Source organism: Oculina patagonica, chromosome 13 (assembly GCF_052425735.1).
Source record: "Oculina patagonica isolate OP01 chromosome 13, crgOcupat, whole genome shotgun sequence".
Lineage (NCBI taxonomy): Eukaryota > Metazoa > Cnidaria > Anthozoa > Scleractinia > Oculinidae > Oculina > Oculina patagonica.
The window spans coordinates 2936628-2959259 of record NC_135770.1 but is presented as its reverse complement, the minus strand read 5'-3'; the positions used below and the strand labels follow the sequence as shown (position 1 = coordinate 2959259).

General features: G+C 40.8%; 1 protein-coding gene across 1 annotated transcript in view; it reads left to right on the top strand.

Moving 5' to 3' along the window:
• Positions 1–20949, top strand: part of LOC144634186 (DBH-like monooxygenase protein 1) — a 34289-nt gene extending 13340 nt beyond the window's left edge. The window contains exons 5-14 of the mRNA XM_078493086.1: positions 9310–9501; positions 9937–10039; positions 11079–11242; positions 12466–12541; positions 12999–13084; positions 15301–15339; positions 16327–16386; positions 17085–17209; positions 18974–19118; positions 20185–20949. Coding sequence (XP_078349212.1) covers positions 9310–9501; positions 9937–10039; positions 11079–11242; positions 12466–12541; positions 12999–13084; positions 15301–15339; positions 16327–16386; positions 17085–17209; positions 18974–19118; positions 20185–20349 — 1155 coding nt within the window. The 3' untranslated portion in view covers positions 20350–20949. The remainder of the gene's footprint in view (positions 1–9309; positions 9502–9936; positions 10040–11078; positions 11243–12465; positions 12542–12998; positions 13085–15300; positions 15340–16326; positions 16387–17084; positions 17210–18973; positions 19119–20184) is intronic.
• Positions 20950–22632: the final 1683 nt, after the last annotated feature.

Here is a 22632-nt window from a genome sequence, read left to right as displayed (position 1 = left end):
CTTTTGTTTTTTTTATACCTCTTTTAAAAATTGTATCCTCATCCTTATGCATCCGAATAGCGGTTTTAACGCAAGTTTTGGTAAATTCAAACCAAAGTAATGCAATACCACCCATAGCTGCACCTTTAACAAGGCTGTCAAGAATAAAACCAAGGGACGACATTGTCGGTATAATAAATGAAAAATAAATGTTTAAAAGAAATTTTTTAATCCATCGGACGGATTCCTCTTTTTGGTTGCGGGATTCTCGATGCCGCAGGTGCCTTTGGCACTCTCTCTCTTTCTGAGTTTTCAACACTTTGCGAAAATGTGCCTTCGTTTTTCTCTGTTGTAACTTGAGAGTCAGCAGGAGCATTTCTTATTTTATTGAAAAAGGCTCTGATGTCTTCGCGTTTGACATAAGTTGTAATAATTGTAACGCTCAAACCAAGCAAAGAGATCCATTGGGTTGTGCTTAAACCGCGGGAAGCAGCCTCGGGTGTCTCTTCGGGAGCAGTTACCTTTTGCTTCGCAGCGGCAGATTTCTTTTCTTTGTCTTTTGCAATGATTGCCTGGGCATCAATCGCGGCTTTTTTTTGTGCTTCACGAGCCTGTTTTGTTTTTTCAGCTGCAAGCTTGCCAGCAGCCATTCGCTTTGGATTTTTGGCAGGCTTTGTTGCTGGAGTTGTTGAAGTAACTTGTTTCTGTTCTTCTTGAGCGATCGGAGTTTGTTCGATCTCGGCCATTTATAATAAAAAAAAATAATATTTAAATAAAAAATTGCTCAGCAAGATTTTTTGCTAAGCAATTGCTAAGCATTGTTCAGTAATTACTTAGCATTTTCTTAGCATAGCTAAGCATTGTTCAGTAATTACTTAGCATTTTCTTAGCATTGCTCAGAAAAATCTTCAGTAGTGTTTGTGTCCGCATCTTTGGAAGCACCTTTGGTTTCGCACAGCGAAGTGTGCGACTTTGTAGGGACCCCTTGGGTCCCCGCGCCAGGCGCGGCTTCGTTTAAATCAACGTGCTTTGTTGTGATGAGCGCAGCATTTGCAACGGCAAGAAAGCGACCACATTTCAAAGCCAGACCGCCAGCCAAAGTTGACAGCTCTTTACTGATGATGTAGTCGTTTTTTAGTTCCTTTTGATAATCATTGACGTCCTTGATATTTACGGCCATACCAACGACTTTAGTTACAAGAAAAATAAAGCTGTCGATCAAGCTGTCGGTTGTTTTGGATCCAACGTATGCCTCATATCTCTTTAAGTACTTTTCGACTTCTTTATCTGTCAAGCGCTTCACCTGCTCGTGTGTCAGTTGCACACCGATTGCTTCTTTGGCTTTTCCTGTTGAAACAAGGATTGCAAGCTGTTCACGCAAAGCAGGAATGTCAGGGCCCTGAATGAGTGCCATAGCGCTTTCTGTACTTTCTGGTTCAGCTCCTAGCAGTTCCATTACGGAAGCTAATTCTTGTTCACTTGCAGCGCCCTTGACGCTCTCGGGAGGAGAAGTTGCGAACGGGTCAGCCATTTATTACTCTAAAAAATATGTTCAATAAGAAAAAATTGTGCCGTAAGGGTGGCGATGAGAAATGACAAGATGCGAAAACTTATTTTTTTTTAGCTTTAAAATGATTTCTTTGTAATCCTCATTGGCAAGTTCGCCAGCGTAATCCTCAAAGATTGCCTTCGTGGTCTTGGCAGAGGGGGTGTAAAAGAAAACGATTGCCGCCACATTTTCGCGGAATGAGGCTGTTATGCTTGTCATTTTTTGAGTTAACACCCATATGCTCAAGCCTGCGTGGCGAGCAGAGAAAGCAAGATTGACCAACTCCCCTGTTCTTCCCTTTACATCTTTCGAAGCAGCGCAGTCGTCGAGGATGATAAGCGTGTTCGTACCCTCAAAAAGAAATCTTGAAAGCCTTAACCAAGATTCCACCTCGTGCTGCTCGCAAATGAAAACAAAAAATCGAATATCTTCCTCAGCAAAGCGATAATAAGTCTTGTTGTGCTCGAAAGTCGGGCAGATGAGCACGATGTAGTCAAACTTGCCTCGGAAAGGGCCACAAAGCTGATTGACCACGTATCTTGTTTTTCCTGAGTTCGTTGGTCCCACAATGAGGGCGTTGAAGGGTATATTGGCAGGATCCATCTTCGTTCGTATATTATAAAAGCACAGATTCTAACTGCCTGCCAATTATATTCATTTGGGCGTCGCTGATTACGTAAATGTGGCAGTTCAAATTACCTGAGCCGCTTGCTTTCCTCTCTAGCTCAAGCTGGACACCGTCCTTTGTGTTCACAAGGCGCGTGCCGCTTCCGTGCATCGAGTGGTCAGCCATGGAACGCAGATCAATAAGAAGGCCAAACTTGTCTTCTGTGTAAAACTTTTGCAGAGTCATGTGCTGCGTTTTATTTTTTTCTTTCATGTAGAATCTTTTAACTTCTCCCCAAATGTCCATTCCTTCGATGCCGTTGTTGTACAGCATGTTTGGCGAGCCGTTGACAGTGATGCTTACTTTTGTAAGGTCCGGGTTAATGTACTTTTCCGAGCTCCTTGCACCTTTGTTATATTGCTCAATAAATAGGAGCAAGATACCTTTCATGGACCTCCTCTGCGGGTTGACCCTTAGATTCAGACGTGTGTCGGAGCCTTTTGCAAAAGTCGTCACTTTATCACGCTGGATGTGGTCGTAAGCGAACTCTTTGCCGCCCGAATAAGCGCTGAACGCTTCATCTGCAATTTCCTTGCTTCTTATCATCTCGTACTCCAGCTGGATGTTTGTCAACTTGTATTTTAGTTTTGTTGTATCTGAGCCTCTGACCACATGTTCGGCTGCCGCGAGCTTCAGTTCGAACACAAGATCGTTGTATAGTGCCTGAGGATAAAATGCCCCATGGTCAGTTAAAATCTGGTGATCCAGTCGGATTCGGTATTTATTACCATAGAGCTCATTTAGCTTTTTTTCTGCTTCGACTCCTGAAGTTTTCTTATCGCCAGCATTTGAGCGAATTTTGTTGAGGTCCTCGCTCTGAATGCCCTCTGGCACCCTGTCGTCGCGCTCCTCCTGCGAAAGGAAAAAATCCTCAAATATTTTGTAGATGTCATAGCCCACCGTGTCCTGCACAACGGTGCCTTCGTACTTTACAACAAACTTGTCGACCAGAGCTCGGCTGACGTTGTCAACCAGAAAGTTGTTGGCATGGCCTCCGCTCAAGTCGATGTTGAAGCGCAGCGCCAGCGAGCCAGGCACAATGACCTCGTTTTCGTTCAGCTTGGGCACTGAAACATACAACGTTTCCTCTGGATTGGCTTCTGTGCGGTCAAAAGTGATTCGTTTTACCGCGCGCTCGGCTTTCAGTGCGCCGAGTATTTTCTCTGTGCGTCCCGGTCGAAGGTTTTCTTGAACAGCAGCCATCTCTCGATTGGTTTTATTGTTAAATTGAAAAGTTTAATTTGAAAATATATATAAATTACGTGATGGCGGAAGGTGGTGGTGAGTTTGGATACAAGGACACTGATTTGGACCGAGATCTTGACCACAACAGTGATAACGATGATGAAGAGGAACAAGAGGTCGACACAACCCGACCATTTCAGCCCGGGGAGGCATCCACACCCTACCATGGGGGTGAACAACATGAAATGCAAACGATGCAGCACGAACAGAGCGGGCTGCCAGACACATCCTACGTTGAAACACCTTTGTTGGGAAGCTTTATTCATCAAGATGACAAACCGGCAATGATTGACAGAGCTAAAGATTTTATCAAAAGAAAATTCCCCAAAGTGAACTTCGCAAAAATAGGCCCAATCGGTTTCAGCAAAAAGCCTGGCAATGATACAACAATCGTTTCATTTGGTGCAAAAGGTGGTGAGACAGAAATTTTAAAAAAAGATGGTAGTGGTCTTCTCAAAAAATTCACAGACAAGTTTAAAGCCTCCCTTGGGCCAGAAGCAGAATCTCTGATTGCTCAAGACAATGAAGAAATAAGAGAAAGGAGACAAATATTAAGAGAAGCTGAAAGTAAACTACAACAGGCAGAAACAATTGCCATGCAGAAAGAAAAAGTCACCCAAGAAGTAGAAGATCTCAGAATAGGAATCGAGCGAACTCAAGCCAAGATTGATCAACTTGGGTCAAATGTTGAAAATGAATCAGAATTGCGCAGACTTAAGCAACTGAAAAAAAATCTTGAAAAGGATTTTGAAAACGCAAAAAAAGAAGTTGCTGCTCTTGAAAAACAAGCTAAGCAAAAGGCAAAAGAAAAAACACGAGTCGACCAACTAAGGGCAGGCCTCGCTGCCAAAGAGAGCGAAAGAAACACTTTGCAAGAAAGGCTCAACGACACAAGAGCGTTGGATGATCTAAAAGAAAAAGAAGCCGAGCTGAAGCAACAAAACGAGGAAGATCAAGCTGTTATAGAGGATGAGAATGCATCCCCCACTAACAAACAAGCTGCGGAAGAAAGAGTTGCAGAAAGAACCGAGGAGCTCGGGCGTTTGCAAACGCAGATTGCAGAAAGAGAAAGGGCGCTTCCACTTCGTGAGAGGATCAAAGAGATCTTCAAAAAATATGGCGTGACAGTAACAGCAATACTTCTTGCTGCTGGTGTCACGATTGGTTCTGTAATTGGTGCCATTACAAACTCTTTGAAGGCCACCGGCAAAGCGTTGGGAAAAGGCCTAAGTGATATTGGCTCAAAGGTAGCATCAGCTCTGCCTGGTCTCATTGGCTCGATTGCGAAATTTCTTTTCAAAACCGCTGGTCAAGTAATTGGATTTCTTGCAGAGCACACCTGGCTGCTTATCCTTGCTGTGGTTGCTTTTCTTGTTGAAAAATACATCAAAAAGAGACGTTAACGCATAAGGGTGTAGAGCAAAGCTGCTGCTCCAACCGCGCCAACAGCGACAGTTGCTTTGTTTATTTCGTGTGAATCATTGGCTACGGCCTTCGTAGGTTTAGCGCTTTGCGCGTTGCTAGCTTGTGTTTCAGCAGCGCTTGCTGCAGGTGCCTGATTTTTTTTTGCTGTGGCGCTCTTGTGTATAGGATTTGAAGGGTGGCTGTTTGGTGGGTTGATTTTTGATTTTCCTCCCGCCATCAGTTTAAGAGCTGCTTTTTTTGTAGCTTTATTAACCTCATCATTCACTCCTAATTTCATCCCAACAACAGCCTGCTTAAGCTGGTTATTGTAACCAACAACGCTTTCTGTGTTTATCACCATACGAGCGGGCATCAGCCAGGCACCTGGGCAGACTGCAAGGTTAAGCCGAACCTTAGCCTGGTCGATGGCGAGTTGGTATCTTTGGACCGACTTTGCCAGATCAGGTTGCCTTATAGCGTCTTCAACCAACACGAGGAACTCACTTTGCGCTTCCTTTGCACGGCCGCCTGTTCCAAGTATGCTACTTCGAACGTTCACCTGCGAACCGAGAATACAGTAGACAAAAGCCTCTATCGACTGGTTTACTCTCGACAAACCTGCCTGAGTAAGCCCTTCAGTGCCGTTAGGACAAAACCAGTCTGCCTGTGCATATGCAGCGTCGTCTGGCTCGATGTATTGAATCAAGTTACCTTTGCTTGCAGTTCCACCTTCATCCGAAAATTTATCGTAATCGGGGTATTTTGCCCCAGAATTTTTCGGACCAATATTTGAGATCCAGATATAAACGTCACCCAGTCCGTGGTTCGCGCCTCTTGTGAAACGAAAATCGCTTGACGGGTCGACACCGAACTCAGCACATATTCTTTTGTACGAAGCCACGTCGTACTTGTTGTCGAACTGGCTAAAAGTGGGGTCGCCTGGCAAGGCGCTTACGCTCTGAATTCCCCCCATCTGAAACAATATTCGCCTTATCGTGAAATAAACGTGAAAAAGGTAAAAATTTCGCACAATCGGTGGCAAGCTAAGAGATGAGTGTTCTTCATCGAAAATTTCTCGGCTTACCCCACTGCCTGTTGTCGCACACCAAACAGCAAAGTTAAGTTGCTGAGGCCAGTAGCCCATATTTTGGCTAGCAAGCCACCTTTTTGACTCTTTTCCTGATGTATGCTTCAGTTTTGTTTTTTGAAAAATCTCTCTTAATTTCGTTGTGAAATATTGGTCTGGTGTGACGTAGATGTTTATTTGGCTGTTAAATATTTTTTTCAAACTCGGTGCGGCTTCGTGAAATCCAACCGCGGGAATTGGCAAAGATGAGCCTTTTGCGCCGCTTGGTGACAGCTGTTGTGGAAAACCGCCTGAAATTTGATTCACCCCCAGTGCTTTTTTCATCTCTGGGCTCCAATATTTGCTGTCAGAGCCAAAAACATTTATCAAATGGCCTTGCCCTGCCTTGTAATAAATGTCTGCCGTTGCTGTGTGGTTGTACGCGAACTCAACCTGTGCAACAAATTTTGTTCGGTCAGCGTTTGGATATTTTGCAAGAAAAGGTTTCCATGCACTGTCTTTTGCCGCTTCAGAAATTTTAGTTGCTTCTGGGGTTTTCATCCACTTCATAAAATCTCTTTCTTTGGAATCAAGAAAAGTTAATTGAGAAATGTCATCAGCTCTCGGAATAGGCGGAGCCATTTTATATTAAAGATTTATTTTTCAAAAGATAATTATAAAGATGGTTGTGCTCACTGTCACCACAACAGAAAATCCTCATACTGTGAATTTCGATTATCCTATTCCAAAACCGAGCCACATCCGGCTCCTGTCATCTCATATACCTACTTGGTTCAATCTAAAAGAAGATGGAACAATCCTTGTAAAAGATGAAAAAGATACAAAAGAAAATACGGTAACTGTTCCCTTTGCAGCTGATTATTACACACTCGAAATGTTGGTGAGCTTATTTAAAAAGAAATTGGCTGAACATGATATTGAAACGACCACAGATGTTAGTACACCGCTTGTAATTAAAAATGAAAAGAATAAAAAAATAATTCTCAATAAAAGTATGTCTAATTTACTACTTGGGAACGATAATGTGGGGCATTTGGGAACTATAACTTATATAAAAAGATTAAATTCTCCCACAACTTATTTCATTCATTGCGATTTAGTTGACAGAGAACAGAATCTCTTTAATGGTAAACCATCTTCTGTTTTAGCTTGTTTCGACATCCGTGGAAAGTCTTACGAAAACATAAATTACAAAAGTGAACAGCCCAATGTCTTGCGTGACGTTATGGCTGATGCACAAGTGACATCTCTGACTCTTTCGATTAGAGATGAGAATGGGAATCCATTCGATTTTAACGGCTCAAATCTTACATATGAGTTGGAATTGAATTAAATTAAATACAAAAATAACTTTTATGTATACGAGACCATGTCATCTGCTAATGTTCTCCCGAGTGCCCCTGCTTATGGTGATCGCGAAGAAACACAACTTTATCCAAGCCTCCCAACAAATGCCGAGAATTTTCGGCTGACTGAAATAAGTAAAATTGAAAAAGAAATATCCGCTGAAGCTGAGCATTACAGGCTTGTGTTAAAAAAATATAAAAAAGTCCGGAAAGTTATTCACTATTCCGTGGTCTGTCTTGGCGCCGTGACGGCAGCTCTGTCTTCTGGAGCTGTTGCGACTTCACTTACTGGTGTTGGAATTGTTATCGGCGTGCCTGTTGCAGCAGTAGCAGGTATATCTGGCGCAGCTTCCACTGGCCTGTCAGTTATCAACAAAAAGCTTGAACGTAAAGTTAATAAGCACTCAAGAATCCTCGCTCTGGCTGTTGCAAAACATGACTCAATAAACAGCTCTGTCTCACAAGCTCTGAATGATAATCGTGTTTCTGACAAAGAGTTTCAACTGATCTTACGAGAAATGCAGAAATATCGTCAACTTAAAGAGACTTTACGTTCAAGCTTTGCACACAAACAAACAAATTCACAGCCAGACATCGAAAAAATACGACAAGAGATCATGAAAGCAGAAAGACAAAAAATGAAAAAAAAACTTCTCGAAAGCACCACCGACATTTCGAAATAAAATTTCAGTCCAATAGAACATTTTTTCATTTAATGAAAGAATGATTGTCTGCGCTCATCTTGTTGTTTACTTTGTGATGGAAGCATTGTCGTTCGAGTTGCAAAAAAATGTTCGAGACATAACCCGCGATGTTGTTAATTGCCTGAACGAGGCAAAATAAAAGGTTACAGCGCACTTAAAGTGACTTTCAGCCGAGTCGAAAGGATTAAATCTGAGTGTGCAAAAAATACCAATTAAGTTGAAGCGAACAGCGAGAAATTGCGTGACCCACAGCGGCATGCAAATTTTTTTTGTGTTTGCGTGCGTGGGCGTACAAAGTCGGGGTATTACCCGAATGATATTTTTAGACTTTTGTAAGTTGTTTTCATTCCTGTGTGCTTAAAATCTGAGTTCTAAGCACTCAGGAATGTAAAATCTATTGTTTTACACGTGCACAACTATTGTTCTTTTGATTTAATGCACGTGATATCAATTATGACTCGTTGCCATTAAGAATAGCTTAATGATGTCATTTTCTTTACTCTGTATATAAATCAAGCTAACACCTGGATATCATAAAGAATGACGAGCCAAACGCCAACAGAACGTGTTTTACTTCACAATCCTCGAGTTTATCAATTTTTGGAAGAAGTGGCAACACAAACAGTTACTCCACAAGAGAAACGACAGATAGAATACCAAAGAATCTGTATTTCAAGAAAAAAAAAAGCCTGAAAAAGATCAACAACATCGAGGCAGCAATACGCGGAAAACTTAATTTATGCACTCACCGGAGCGTGCAAGTTTTGTTTAGCTTGTTAAAACGTTTGCGACAACACTGCTGTCTAGTTTTTTTAATTTTTCAATCAGCTCGTCTGTTAAAAAGATTGTTATTTGTTTTTCATTTTCTTTAGTTTTTTTGTAGGTTGTAAACGCTTTTCCACGAGATCTTTTCAAGTTTTTCTTTACATTCAAGTTAATTTCTCCAGTTCTCCCTCTTCCCATCTTCGTTTACTCAATAAGAGCATTTGTTCAATTGATATTTATTTCTAGCACACGGTTGGCCTTGCGAGCCCCGCACACAAGAGGGTTGGCCTTGCGGGCCCCACACACATGAGAGTTGGCCTTGCGACCCCCACACACATGAGAGTTACCGGTTGTGGACACAACTTGCAAAAAAAAAGAGCGAGGCGAGACTGGCGAGCCAGCGAGCCAGGAGAGCCCGAGCGAGTTTTTGCAAGTTGTGCCACAACCGGTAACTCTCATGTGTGTAAAGGCGCAGTAAATATTTTAATCATCAAAATCGTTAGTCAGCAAGTGTGCATAAAACATGTCACATCTTTGACATTTCTGTTGCTTTTGTCTTGCAGTTCGTGCCATATATCCAAAAGGGAAACGAAGGACTAGTGCATCACTTGGTGATTTATGAGTGCCACAATCGTGGACAGTTTAATGACAGCGTTCACTACGGCCCCGGATATGATTGCAATGACTACGCCAATATGCCATTCTTACAATGCTACTTTTACAGTATAGTGGGTATTTGGGCAGTTGGTGGTCAGGTAAAGTGTATTCATATCTGCACAATTTCAAAATTATAGGCTTGCATAAAGTCTTGATCTTACTATTCTACTCAGAGGCTATGTTTACACGGGACCGGTTCCAAACCGCTCCGGTCCAATGAAGTTCGGACCGGATAGGCCTTCTGTTTACACGGGACCGTTCTGAACTGGTCGGGACGGATCCAACTGGACCTGCTATTTTGCGGTTCAGTTATGGATCCATTCCGGACTGGTTCCAGAAAGGTCCCGTGTAAACACCTGGATCGGTTCCAAATGGTTCCATATAAACAGAAGCCGATCCAGTCCGGTCCCGTGTAAACGTAGCCCCAATCTTGAATGCATTTTCTCATTTCAAAGTTGTGTATAGCTAGTCTTATCAGTTTTTTTATTCGTTTAGTCTATTCTGTTTTTTCACTTTGCCCTTTTCTTTTGAAGGCATTTTATTACCCGAAAAACACTGGCTTTGTTATTGGAACGGACGATTCCCCAAATAGTTACATGATGGAAATCCACTATGATAACCCGAAAGGAATTGAAGGTTAGTAGGTGCATTTATATTTTGATAATCCTCTAGAACATTACACGCGTTGTGTACATGTAGTCAGGTCTTCGAGAAGTGTTCTACAGGTTCTGAAGGATTTCTGAATATGTCAATCAATCAATCTTTATTTACGTGGTCTGTACGTTTAGCTAAAAAGCTCTAGTTTGCAGGTGCGCCACGAAATTAAATAATTTCTATATAATGCCAAAACCTCTGTCATAGAATCTGAAACTGACACAAAGAGAGAGCGCTTTGATGACCACTAGGAATGATTTTATTTCTAACGGCTGGCCTTGTGTAAAATCCGACCAAAACTGTACTTGCACTTATCTTTAGTAAATAATAAACAAGACTACTTTAATTTCCCTATAGGAGTATAACTATATATAAGCTTAAAACAAGACAGATTTTATACTAAAAACCCGTAAACTGAAGTTGCTGTACTGAAAGACAGGAAGTTAATTTGTGTTGTCAGATTGAAACATTTCCGACGCGTCTAATGGAGTTTTCCACTGAATGTAATTACATTTGGGAAAAACGAATAGTATTGGCTTTTTGGTGGATTGTCTTTTCAAACAAAGAGACGTTTTATGTATCCTGTTCCTCCTAGATTAAATGCAATGTATATAAACAAGTATGTATGTGTTGCTTTGGCAAAGCTCTGTTTGCTGAGATAATAAAAGACAAGACTACCATTTGGCAGATTTTGGCCATGGGTGTGGCCGTTTATTTTTTATATCAAGGATAGAAAGCTTAAAATATGGAAACCTTATATTATTATCCCAGCAAAGGTGAGGGAGAACTTGCCAACCCAAATCAACAACGACAGAACGGATGGAGTGGAGTAAGGGGAAATTTTTTCTTGACTAGTTTGAAGCCATGCTGGAAGGGGCGATGTAACCGCGCCTGCATTACCTAAGAGCCCGCAAAAATGTGATCGGAAGTAATCGTTGGAGGGAATTACACCAAAAGACTTAAGAAACAAGCTACATAAAACCATTTATTTTTGCAAAATAAATATCCTTTAATCCAACAGGACGCAAAGACAGCTCCGGACTGCGTTTTTTCTACACCTCGAATCTCCGTAAGTACGATGCTGGTATAATTGCTGTCGGGGAATCGAGTCTTCCATTTATGGTCATCCCACCTAAACAAGAATCGTGGATATCTACCGGGTACTGCCCCAAACAATGCAGTCAGGTAAAGATTAAAACGTGATGAAATGACAATTGACCATTAGCTAAGCCATTTGGATGCTTTTTTCAATACCTCGACCCCTAAAATCATTACCAGTCAGGGTTCGTTTACGTCTTGAAAACGCTCGAAAACCCTTGAATTTCAGGATTTCGATTTCAAGTCCTTGAATAGTCCAGTTCCTGAACTCTCTCTTCCACGCGCCCTTTATAGGGGTTGAACCCAGGCGCGCGAAGAGAGAGTCCTTAAAGAGAGTCTAGGATAGCTTGCATGCGCATGCTTAGAACGAACCAATCAGAAGCGAGAAGTGTGGCGCCACTTGCTTAGGATGCGCGTGTTAGGTTAAAAATGCTCGCTCAAATGACGAATTCCACTACGCGACCAAGCGCGCGAATAAAGGCATTCCAAGAAAAATTGCTAAATTGCATCCAAAACCAATTCAATAAACAGCTACAAATCCTGGGAAAAGTAAACGGATAGCGGGTTGTGCTTTGGCCGATAGCTTTAAGTAGACAATGACTGGAAAGCTTGGCTTTTTTAAAGGTTATTCCGGTGACCTTGCTTTAGTACACGGTCGCATAGTTGAAACTCGTCATCTGTGCGCGCGTGTTTTCAAAAGTGCTGCCAAATATGGTTTTCCCCCAAATTTTGGGGGAAAAACTAGTGCATGCGCATGCAAGTTATCCTGGACTCTTTCTTTGCGGGTTCTGGTTCAACCCCTATATAGGGAGCGCGGAAAAGAGAGTTCAGGGACTGGACTAAACCTTGAAAGTACTTGAAATTGGTTTTCGTTCCTTGAAATTCCTTGATTTTTTTATTGAACGTCAAAATGCTTCAAGGCAATGAGAAGACCTCCAAATAAGCGATTTTTTTTGGTTCTTCAGCAAGCACACAAACGGCACAACAGACTGGAAATCGTTAGTTTGAGGTAAATTTTAAAAAAAATTCCTTGAAATTTCCAAGAAGGGACTGAAAGGTCCTTAAAAAGTCCTTGAATTTTTGGCCTGAAAAAGTGTACGAACCCTGTTACCTGACTAAAGGAACGTGCTACAAGGAGCGTATGTTCAATAACTTATACAAAAGTTTGCACTGGAGTAAGCTGATGTAGCCGGCCACTAGCTAGTCTGCTCTCAGACATTTTCTTTTGAGGTTGAATAAGAAAATCACCTCCCATTTGTATAGGAAATATTCAGGCTCCTTTTGTTTTATTTTTTCTTTAATAACTGAAGGAAAGTTTAAATTCGACAAAGCTGCCAGAGAAAGGAATTAACGTGTTTGCTGCATTTCTTCACACTCATCTTCAAGGTATGTAATAATTGTCAGGTTTAACTTATGCAGAAGAAAAAACACAGGGAAACACGGCCTTATACGCCTGTCAAACAAGGCTGCCAAGGTAACGCCCAAAAGATCTTGATGAATGATGATATACAGAATACTTCGGATAAAAAAGTTTTTAATTGAATTTCGTTAAACCAATACCAAAGTAAACACAATAACCATCGACAACAAAAACACAATGAGCTAAAAAGACCCCCCCCCCCCCAAAAAAAAAAGAGCAGATACCCGAAACTTAGCGACAAACACAGAAAAAAACGCACATGACCATACAGTAATTAAATTTGCCTCTCTGCCCGAGAGCGTACTAAAGCAAAACCAAAGCAATAACGGATAATTAAAAAAGAAAACAATATAAAACCGCAGTTAAGTGTTAAACATTTAAAATCTCAATCGTTTTTCACAATTTTGTTATCGATTTCATCAGGAACTGGAATATGGACAAAACATGTGCGCGATGGAGTTGAACTACCAGAAATTGTACGGGATGACAATTATGATTTCAACTTTCAGGTATTTTGACCAATTGCGCTTAATACTTTTAAATATACTAAAATCTAAAATAATTAGCCGAATTCTGATTTCATGTCAAAGCACTGAGTGTTACAGCTTTCCTCAACGCCTCTTCAAGCCCAAGGGAAATAGTGATATAACTATTGTGTTCATTATCGTTATTGTTTATGCCATGTAAATTGTAAAATGTAAAAACAGTTACCTTATTGTTACTTATTTTCGCGGGACTTAATTTTCGCGATTTTTTGAAAATCGCGTAAAGACCCGCGAAAATTAATTCAACGATTTCTATTGTATTTTTTATGCTATTACGTATTTTTGGCCTCGCGATTAAGTCTCGCGAATTCCTGTTCCATTTTCGCGAATTAAGTACCCGCGATAAGTCACGAAGCTTGAGAAGCTTGGAAGCTTAAATCGGGCGCTTAAATAGCTAGGATTAGTATTGTGCCAGTACTGAATCACCATGGCCGTCATTTTGACAGGCTTGTTTTCCCAATTTGAATTTTTCGTGTTTCTTTTGTCTGTCTTCTCATTCCCTGCGTCTATTGTAAATGGAGACTTCGCCTTATAAGGCGGGGTTTTTACCTGGCATTTTTCCCGCTGGTGGCTGACGCATCATTTTTCCCCCTACCTTTTGTGTTCACTCCTTCAGGTACTATTATTGTCAATGTCGCAACTTATTGACATGTTAGGTATTTGTTTCATACCATTACTGTTAGCAACTGGTGAGAATCTGTACTGACCAGTATAAGGGCGGACTGCCCTTTCGGTCCTTTACTATCCCATATATATTTGTTTTGCTTTTTTTGGCGTTTTGGGGGTGTCGGGGCGTGTCTCAAGGGGTGGGGGGGCACAATCTCGCTCGGGGGTCACTTTGGGGCCCTCCCTTTTCTCTCTGCGGCTCCCTTCTCCCTCTTCCCTCCTCTCTCTCTCTCCCCTTTCTCCTTAGCTCTCCTCTTTTTCCAGATGGAAGTGGCGTCTTTGATCTTTCTTCTTTGTTCGTGCGCTTTTCCTCTTTTTCGTCGGCTCGTCCTCTGCCTCTTGGCGACGCGCCCATGCGGGTGCTGGTCCCCGCTCTTAAAGCGTATAGTTCCATGCGTGACTGTGACGACCCCTTTAACCTCCCTAGTACGTGATATTACTACCTCTTTTTCTTCCCCCCCGGCAAGAACAGATTGCAGATTAGCCCAAAAGTCGACCAAGTGTTCCTACAACGATTTACTGTCAAAACTGAAACAACGATTGACCCAGGCTAACCCCGTCATTTTTAGCCGACAGGGGACTATCGTCTGGACGACCAAAGGGTAAACTATAAATCGCCACGCCCGATTAATAAGGTACTCCACTTGCTTGGCTTGATAAAACACAAGTGAAATTTAAGACAAAAAATGCTAGAAAACAATTTTGGATCATTAACTTCATGAATAACGCTGACCGGGTCATGGCCCAAAGAGAAATAAACATCCGTTTGATTAAGCTAAACTTTACAAACCAAATGATTCCTCGCAATTACAGTAAGTAGTATGCAAGTAAACTCGTTTATTAAAAACATCTTACGTTATAGTTGTAGGATTGAATTACGTACAATGTAAAGCTTTAGGAATAAGTGGCAGTTTCTCTTAAAGCGGTCCATCGCATTTCGGGTCGGAAAAAAGTTTTCCCTCAAACTTTGCCCAGTGAACTATCTTAGGTTGTAAGTAAATGCAACGACTTTAGTTTTTGGAAATACGTTAAAATATATTTTTTAGAGCTCTTAACAATGAAGGCTGCAAAAGGCCTAATTTTGAGCTTGGCCAGAACGAGAAATTTCATAAGTTGACGAGCTCGCCGCTCAAAAACAACCAAACGCACCAAATTATTATTATTATTTCTAAGTTTGAGGGAAAACTTTTTTTCCGACCCGAAATGCGCTGGACCGTTTTAAGAGAAACTGCCACTTCATTACTATTATGTGAAAAGATAATCTACATCACGTGGCTAATAATGAAAAAAAAAAAAAAAAAAAAAAAACAGCTCATAAAACGACAAATTGGAGTACAGTAAAAACCTGCGAGTAAGAACCTAACATTTAAGAACCCGTTAGGCTAAAATTTACAATTAGATTCCGTTTTTATAAGAACCCATTTCTCCTATCATTTTGAAACAGGTTCTTAATTTCTAAAATTGATTAATAATGTTTACTCTTAGTTAGCTTCACTCTGTGTTTTTCTTTGCAGGATATCCAAGTTTTAAGCAAGGAAGTTCACGTTAAGCCAGTATGTGTTACTTATAAATCGGGGGGAAGGGGCGTGCACTCGAACAGTTTCTAGTTTAGGCCAACCCCTTTCTTTTTCCTTTATCATCGAATGTGTTTTCTGATTTTGGGTTGGTCGGTCGGAATTAAAAAAAAAAAAAAGTGGATAAGGAGTCTGGGACTAGGAGGCCCGGTACCTCAGCACAATATCCGTGGAGCCTGGAAACAAGAAGACATGGTTACAAAGTCAACATGGCGGCAATGGAGGAAGAAAAAATCGACGTCGTGGTTAAACTCAAACGAGAACAGCGTAAAAAGGATGAGCTATTATTTAAAATAATGTGTCATTGCTTTCATTACCTTGTGTATAACATTTTTTTTTTGAAAACGCGAAAATCTGGGTCGGTCGGACGACGCTAAACAGAGAAAAAAAGGGGATGGCCTTAGCTCGAATAAAAAATAACTCAAGTAGTGCTATAAGAAAACTTAACAAACATCTTAACGTACGTTGAAGACTCGGGAATACTTGACAAAACGACGTTTGGAGTGTGACCACTTTTCTCGTACTGTGTATGGACATTTGAAAACAATATTGGGTCTTCTCAGTTGTGGGAGGCGCGATGGTCTAATGGTTAGAGCGCCGCACTCCGTATCGAGTGGTCCGGGTTCGAGACCTGGCCGGGATCATTGTATTGTGTTCTTAGGCAAGACACTTTACTCTCACAGTGCCTCTCTCCACCCAGGTGTATCAATGGGTACCGGCGAATTTACTGCTGGGGGGTAACCCTCCGACGGATTAGCATCCCATCCAGGGGGGAGTAGCAATACTCCTAGCCGCTTAATGCTACAGAAACTGGGATAAGCTCTGGCCTGATGAGCCACTTGGCTCGACAGCAGGCCTTACCCTTTACCTTCTCAGTACCAAGGCACTAGATTGCATGGCAATGTTCTAGCAAAAAACTTGAAGCTTGGCCGGTTGCCTTAGGCAATATTTCCTTTCCACTTCTAGGGAGACGACTTGATCACCTACTGCAAATACCAAACAATGGATAAGAACAAAATTGTCGTGGTAAGTGAAATAGTTATAATGTATTTAAAACATCAATTACTGTATTTGTTTACGTAAGTACATATAGTCTAGGTAGAAATTTATGTAAAGTAGTTTTTGATTGTTTTGCAAGGATAAAAGTGATTTAAAAAGAGAAATTGAAAAGGAAGAAAAACAAAATAAGAAGCATTCCGCTGCATTGCAGTAGCTAACACTTTTTGTTCAGTCTTGTTTCGTCCCCATCAGTTGTGAATAAAAACTACCTTTTTGAAACGACTAAGGCAATGTTTACACGGGGCCGGTACCAAAAGGATCGGGTCCAAAAATTGGACCGCATGGAACGGATCCAACCACGGTTCTATTTACACGGGACCTTTCCGGAATCGTTTACATGCATTGGACCGTTCTGGAACTGGTCCAGAAAGATCCTGACGGTTCCAAACCTAGCCCTGCTGATTTACAGTTCCTGTTTTGGATCCGTAATGGACCGGTTCTACCCCCCTCGCCAGTTTTTCGCTAATCTAAATACTTACCCTGACACTTTAAAAAAGTTGTTATTATTATTATTATTTATTATTATTATTATTTATTATTAATAATTATTTAAAAAAAATTTTTTTTAAAATTTTTAAAAAAAAAAATTATTATTATTATTATTATTATTATTATTATTATTATTATTATTATTGTGTATTTACCTGTTACTGATACTCATTCAGGGTGGCCTTGCTACGTCTCAGGAGATGTGCGTAGATATGTTATTTTACTACCCAAAGATGGAAAAAGATTCAAACTGCAACAGCATTCAATACAAACCAGTACATGACTTCATTGGCAAGTACTTGTAAGTATTCTTAATGTAATCAGTTCAGAGAATTAAATTGTTTCCTAGCTTTTCACAAACAAATAGTTGGTAGAATAATTCTACTAATAGTTTAATGGGATGTCCACAATCGAAATGGTTGACCTGCCGTAATTATTTGATTTAGCGCCCTCCTTCCAATAAGCGCCCCCTTCCGAATAAGCGCCCCCTTCGAATGTGTTTTTGTAAATAGGCGCCCCTGTTCCAATAAGCGCCCCCATTCTTATAAGCGCCCCCATTCTTATAAGCACCCCTATTCTAATAAGTGCCCCTATTGTGGATAACTGGCCCTACTGAAGTCATTGACGTCAACTAGATAAACTCCTGACCGTTCACCGTACAGTTCATGTATATATTTACTGTTAAAATGAAGAATTATTTTAAAAGTAACTGAACTTTTAACAATTTCTAACTGTTACAGTTCCTGTTATTATAAGATACATTTGGTTGTTTCTCAAAAAATTAAATAAGCGCCCTGTCCCGAATAAGCGCCCTGTCTCGAATAAGTGCCCTCCCTTGAGGTGCCAAAAGTAAATAAGCGCCCCGGGCGCTAAATTGAATCATAACGGTACTCTTATTCTCTAACTCTGTGAAGTTAGGAGCTCAAAATGACAGTTTCTCTTTGCGGCTTTTGTCTCTTTAACAAGTAACAAATATCTACTAATTAATTAATTTCTGATTATTAAATATAATCCATTTTCACTGTGCGAATAACATAAACTTAAGAGATATACCAACAATAGAAAGACAAAAGTACAGCTATACAGTGGAACCTCGATTGTCCGGACCTCGATTATCCGGACTTCCTTCTCTGGTCCCAGTTAACGCTCTTACTGACTTTAATTTCAGTTTTTTACTTGAAAAGGACCTTAGATTTTTTATCCGAGCAAAGTTAAAAGCCCTAGCCTGACAATTATTGTCAAGCAACTGGCAATGCAACAATGTTGCGCGACAAGTTGAGGGTTTTTGTATCTCGTATTTCGCCGTCTTAAGCTAACACAGTAATTTTGATGCTGAGAGTTGCTGTATACACTGACAGTTATCATTGAGTTTCCGAATTAAAACTGCTCAAACCCGCGCAACACCTGTATCTTTGGCTGAAATTGTTTGAGAAACGTCTGCTTGACGATCATGATACAAAACGGTCTCCGAATTTTCACTGCTGATGAAGCATTTGGCAAACGAGAACTGAGGGTGCAGTAATATGTTCCTTCGTATCTTTATTTTCTTTCTAACTATGACATCGTGCAGTGAATTTTTCGGCTACGCACGCAGCCTTCTCGAGTTTCACTTCGAGTTTCACTACAAAGGTAACAGGAGAAATTAGCGTCGACAGTACAGTTAAGTGTTCAAAACAAATTCACAAACATCAGCAGACTTTGATGAAAAAAATGCCACAAACTGAGACAAGGTTAATATATATACCTGACTGAAGAAACGTTGATCCTTGAAAAGCTTAAACCATGAACGATAAGACCGAATTGGTAAGCTTAGTTCTATTCAATTTATTTATAAACAAGGCAATATTTCTTTGAGAGCTTTAAGAGCACGATTTATGGAACCTTCCTACTAAAATGTTCATTCTGTCACAGAAAACGATTACTTTTTCTGATTTCACAGTGAACATTTGGGTTGCATAGTTTATCGTTTAGGCTTTTCACGGGTCAACGTTTCTTCAATCAGGTGTATTTTGAGTTGAGTTTGGGCTCGCCAGTCAGTGACATTTACTTTTTATTCATATTCCAGTCCACAACTTAAACCACAACTTACGTCACTGCATTACAACCCTCTTGTTGCCATGAATATCACATGGACTAAAGAAATGGTGGCAGACTTAAGAAAGAGATACGATGAAGCGAAAACCTTGATTCCAACTTGCAAACATATTTGGGTATGTAGACGTGCAAAGATTCAGTACAAGTAATCTATAAAGTCATTATCATAATGATGATGATGATGATGATTATTATTATTATTATTTTATATTATTATAAATAAAACAGTAGGCTGTCAAAAACGGTCTTTGTTTCAATTTTATGTATTATTAATAAGTTTGATCGAGAGAAACTGAAAGGAATTTGAAGACTAGACACAGCAGACCTCTTCCAGAATTTTTCACCTGTAGCTTAGGTAATACCATTCTTTATATTTATCAGCATTGTTTTCGGTGTAAGTTACCAATAAGACGTGCCCGTACCAAATATGACAAGAAAATGACGTACTTCTTATGCTGTTTTTTTTGTTATATTCATTTAAAAATATTTGTTTCCTCTGTTTCAGTGGCATGCCTGTAAACTAGCTTTCTAGTTGAGATATGAAGCTAAGTGCATGACCACTATAAACATAATATTTATTTTAATTTTATTTTTTATTTATTTATTCTTTTTTGCGTTTCCAATGTAGCCGCTTTCGATGTGTGGCTAGTCCCAATGCAAATTCTAGAAAATACTAACGACGACAAAATGGAACGGCTAAACGTGTTTTGATATATAAGCCAATACCGTAGAATTCCGGTTATAAGCCCTGGGCTTATACAACTTCGTAAGGGCTTTTGGGTGGGCTTAAAAGCGGAGGGGCTTATATCCGGGAGGGCTTATAAGCGGAATGAAAAAAACGTTTCAAAACGAGCCACGGGAGTGTTGATGACAATACGTTTTAAAGTTAAAAACGCATAATAAAGCGACATTTAGCCCTATTCAGTACTGTCATCTGGTAGAGGGGGGCTTATATCCGCGGGGGCTTATAACCGGATGTATTTTTTTGTTTCCAGGATGATGGGCCTATAACCGGGGGGGGGGGGGGCTTATAAGCGGGGGGGGCTTATAACCGGAATTCTACGGTATATTCCTTACCTCCCGACGTCAATTTTATGATAATGAATATAATTATTAGTATTATTATTTTTCAGCCATTTTTCTGATCCTTTTTTCTTTTTTCTCTTGTTTTTTTTTTTTCAGGGACAGGCACCACCGTACAACACAATACCGATTCCAAGGATCACCAAACCACTGCCACCACCAAAGTCAAAATGTCAGGAGGAGATCGAAAGTAACTCCTCTGTTAAAGCTGCCCCTGTTACTTTTGTTTTGTTTTTATCTGGATTCATGGCCATGTTTCTGTGAGAGAACGAAGATGCATCCTTCCGTAACAGACCTAAAAAAACTGAACATGGCGTATTTGATGTTTGTTTTCGCTTTTTCTGTTGTTTTTTTTTTAGCACTCCCACTCAACTCCAAGCCCCACCCTTTTCCAGCAAACATCTGCTAAAATTTCCTTCCCCTCCCCAACACGCAGAAAAAAAAGCAAAGGCAAATTTTATGCCTTCCTGGTGGAGTGTGAAAATGAATACGGCATTTACCTTACTTGTGCCGGCTATGGTACTCTCATTTTGTTTGAGACGGAGGAGGTCTTTTCTTTATACGTCTTTCGTTGCAATGGGTTACATAACACCCTGTTGGATTTTTGTCCACCGCAATGAGCAAAATATAACCTTCAAAAAAAAAAAAAAAAGGTTTTTATCGAGTCCCCAGCTCGTGTCACGTTTTCTCTTGGTCTGCTCCAGAAGGCTGTAATTTTTGGTGCCTTATATACTCCTCTATTGTTTTAATTTAGTTTCAAGTTTTCAATATATCCTGAAAACTGTAGATTTTCTAGTTTAGCTTCCAAAGCTTGATGTAGCATTCATTTTTTATGAAAAGGAAAATAAACAGCCTTGATGGTAATGATGACTCCAAAAAATTCTTGTACAACCATTTTACAGGGGCATAACTAAATGAAATAATCTAGCAGTCTTTGTTGAAACAAGCCAAAAAGCTGACTTTAGCCAGCCCTCCAGCCGCGGATTGCAATTGAAGAGCTGACCCAGAGCTCACTAGGGTTGTTAGGACAGGGCCTGGGCTACCTGCACACGGGGTCCTTGTCGTTGCCCCCCCCCCCCCCCCCCCCCCCCCTCAAATTTCTCGGACCGCAATGGCTTTGCGTCGGCTTTCAAGCACGGATCCCGGATTCCAAGTTTTGTCAAATCCAGACAAATTGTCCCAGGAAATGGCCCTAGCTACAGCAAAAGTCATCCCGTCATGTGCCAGACTGCACGTCACCGGGTGCTCTGGCCTACCGAGACTGCCTTTTGCCTTGTTAGGGAATTTCCTTTCCAGCAATCTGTCCTGATTTAAGAAAACAAGGTCCCCGGTACTGCCATGGGCCAGCAACCCTCTCAGCCCTCCCCTCCTTCCCCTGGTGGGTTTGAGAGAGCCCAGGTGCACATGGTCCACCGCGGTCAGACGACAGAAATATGCAAAAAAAAAAGAAAAGTACTGCAAAGATAAGGTTTTAATTTTCATAGTTCAAAATTCTATACTTAACCGGTATCCTAAGGGTTTACTAAGTTTTTTGGAGCTTTACTAAAAAAGTTCTACGTGTTTGAAAATAGCGATATGCGGACTTGTCGGCGCCATTTGTCAAAGCACCTTTGGATCGGATGCGAAACATGTAAAAAGTAAAAACACTGGTTTACCTGAGTGAATGGGATTATGCTTTCACTCGGCGACTATTTTGATCTATCCTTGCTCGTAATAACACTTCAATTTGAACAAAAAAACGGCGAATTGGAAAGAAAACCTGCCTGAGACGTTTGACCGCGGTGAAGGCACAGGGGCACTGCCAGGAAGCCCTTCCATGCGCGGTCACAGCTGAGCTCTCAGAGGCCTTAAGGCTACCGAGCCCAGCCCCCCCCCCCCCCCCCCAAAAAAAAAAAAAAAAAAAAAAAAGCCGAGAGCAGTCCTGGCCACATTTCAGTCTTTGCGGAAACAAGCCAAAAAGTTAAACTGACTTCACCCAGACCCCAGCCGGACTGATATTCCACAGCTGACTCAGAGCTCCCTAGGGTTGTTAGGTCAGGGCCCGGGCTACCTGGGTACTTGACGTTAACCCCCCCCCTCCCTCAAATTTCGAGCCGATCCCGGAGTCCACGTTTTGTCAAATCCAGACAGATTTACATATTGTATCTTTTAAAAAACTGTGGCTAATAATAATAGAATTCCTTAAACGGCCCATCTGACAGACTGAAGGTAGTCTTCAAAGCTCAAACGGCTTTAAAGCTTACCCTCCGAAACCAAGAATAATCACCTATTCCGGCTCACTTTAGCTTTTAATTCTTTTTTCCAGTTACAACTCGATCAATATGTCCTTCGCAGTTTGGGATGAGATAGGAAAAAAGCTTTTAAGTTTAAATGCTGTTTCTTGTGTTGCAACTATCGGCTTAGTTTGAGTATAAGTTAAACAAAAAGCTTTTAAATTCAGCATCCTATGTTTCATTAGATCGGCTCAGATTGAGTATAAGATAAAGGAAGAGCTTTTAAACTCACTGTTCTATATCGCGATGAATCGGCTCAATCTGAGTATAATAC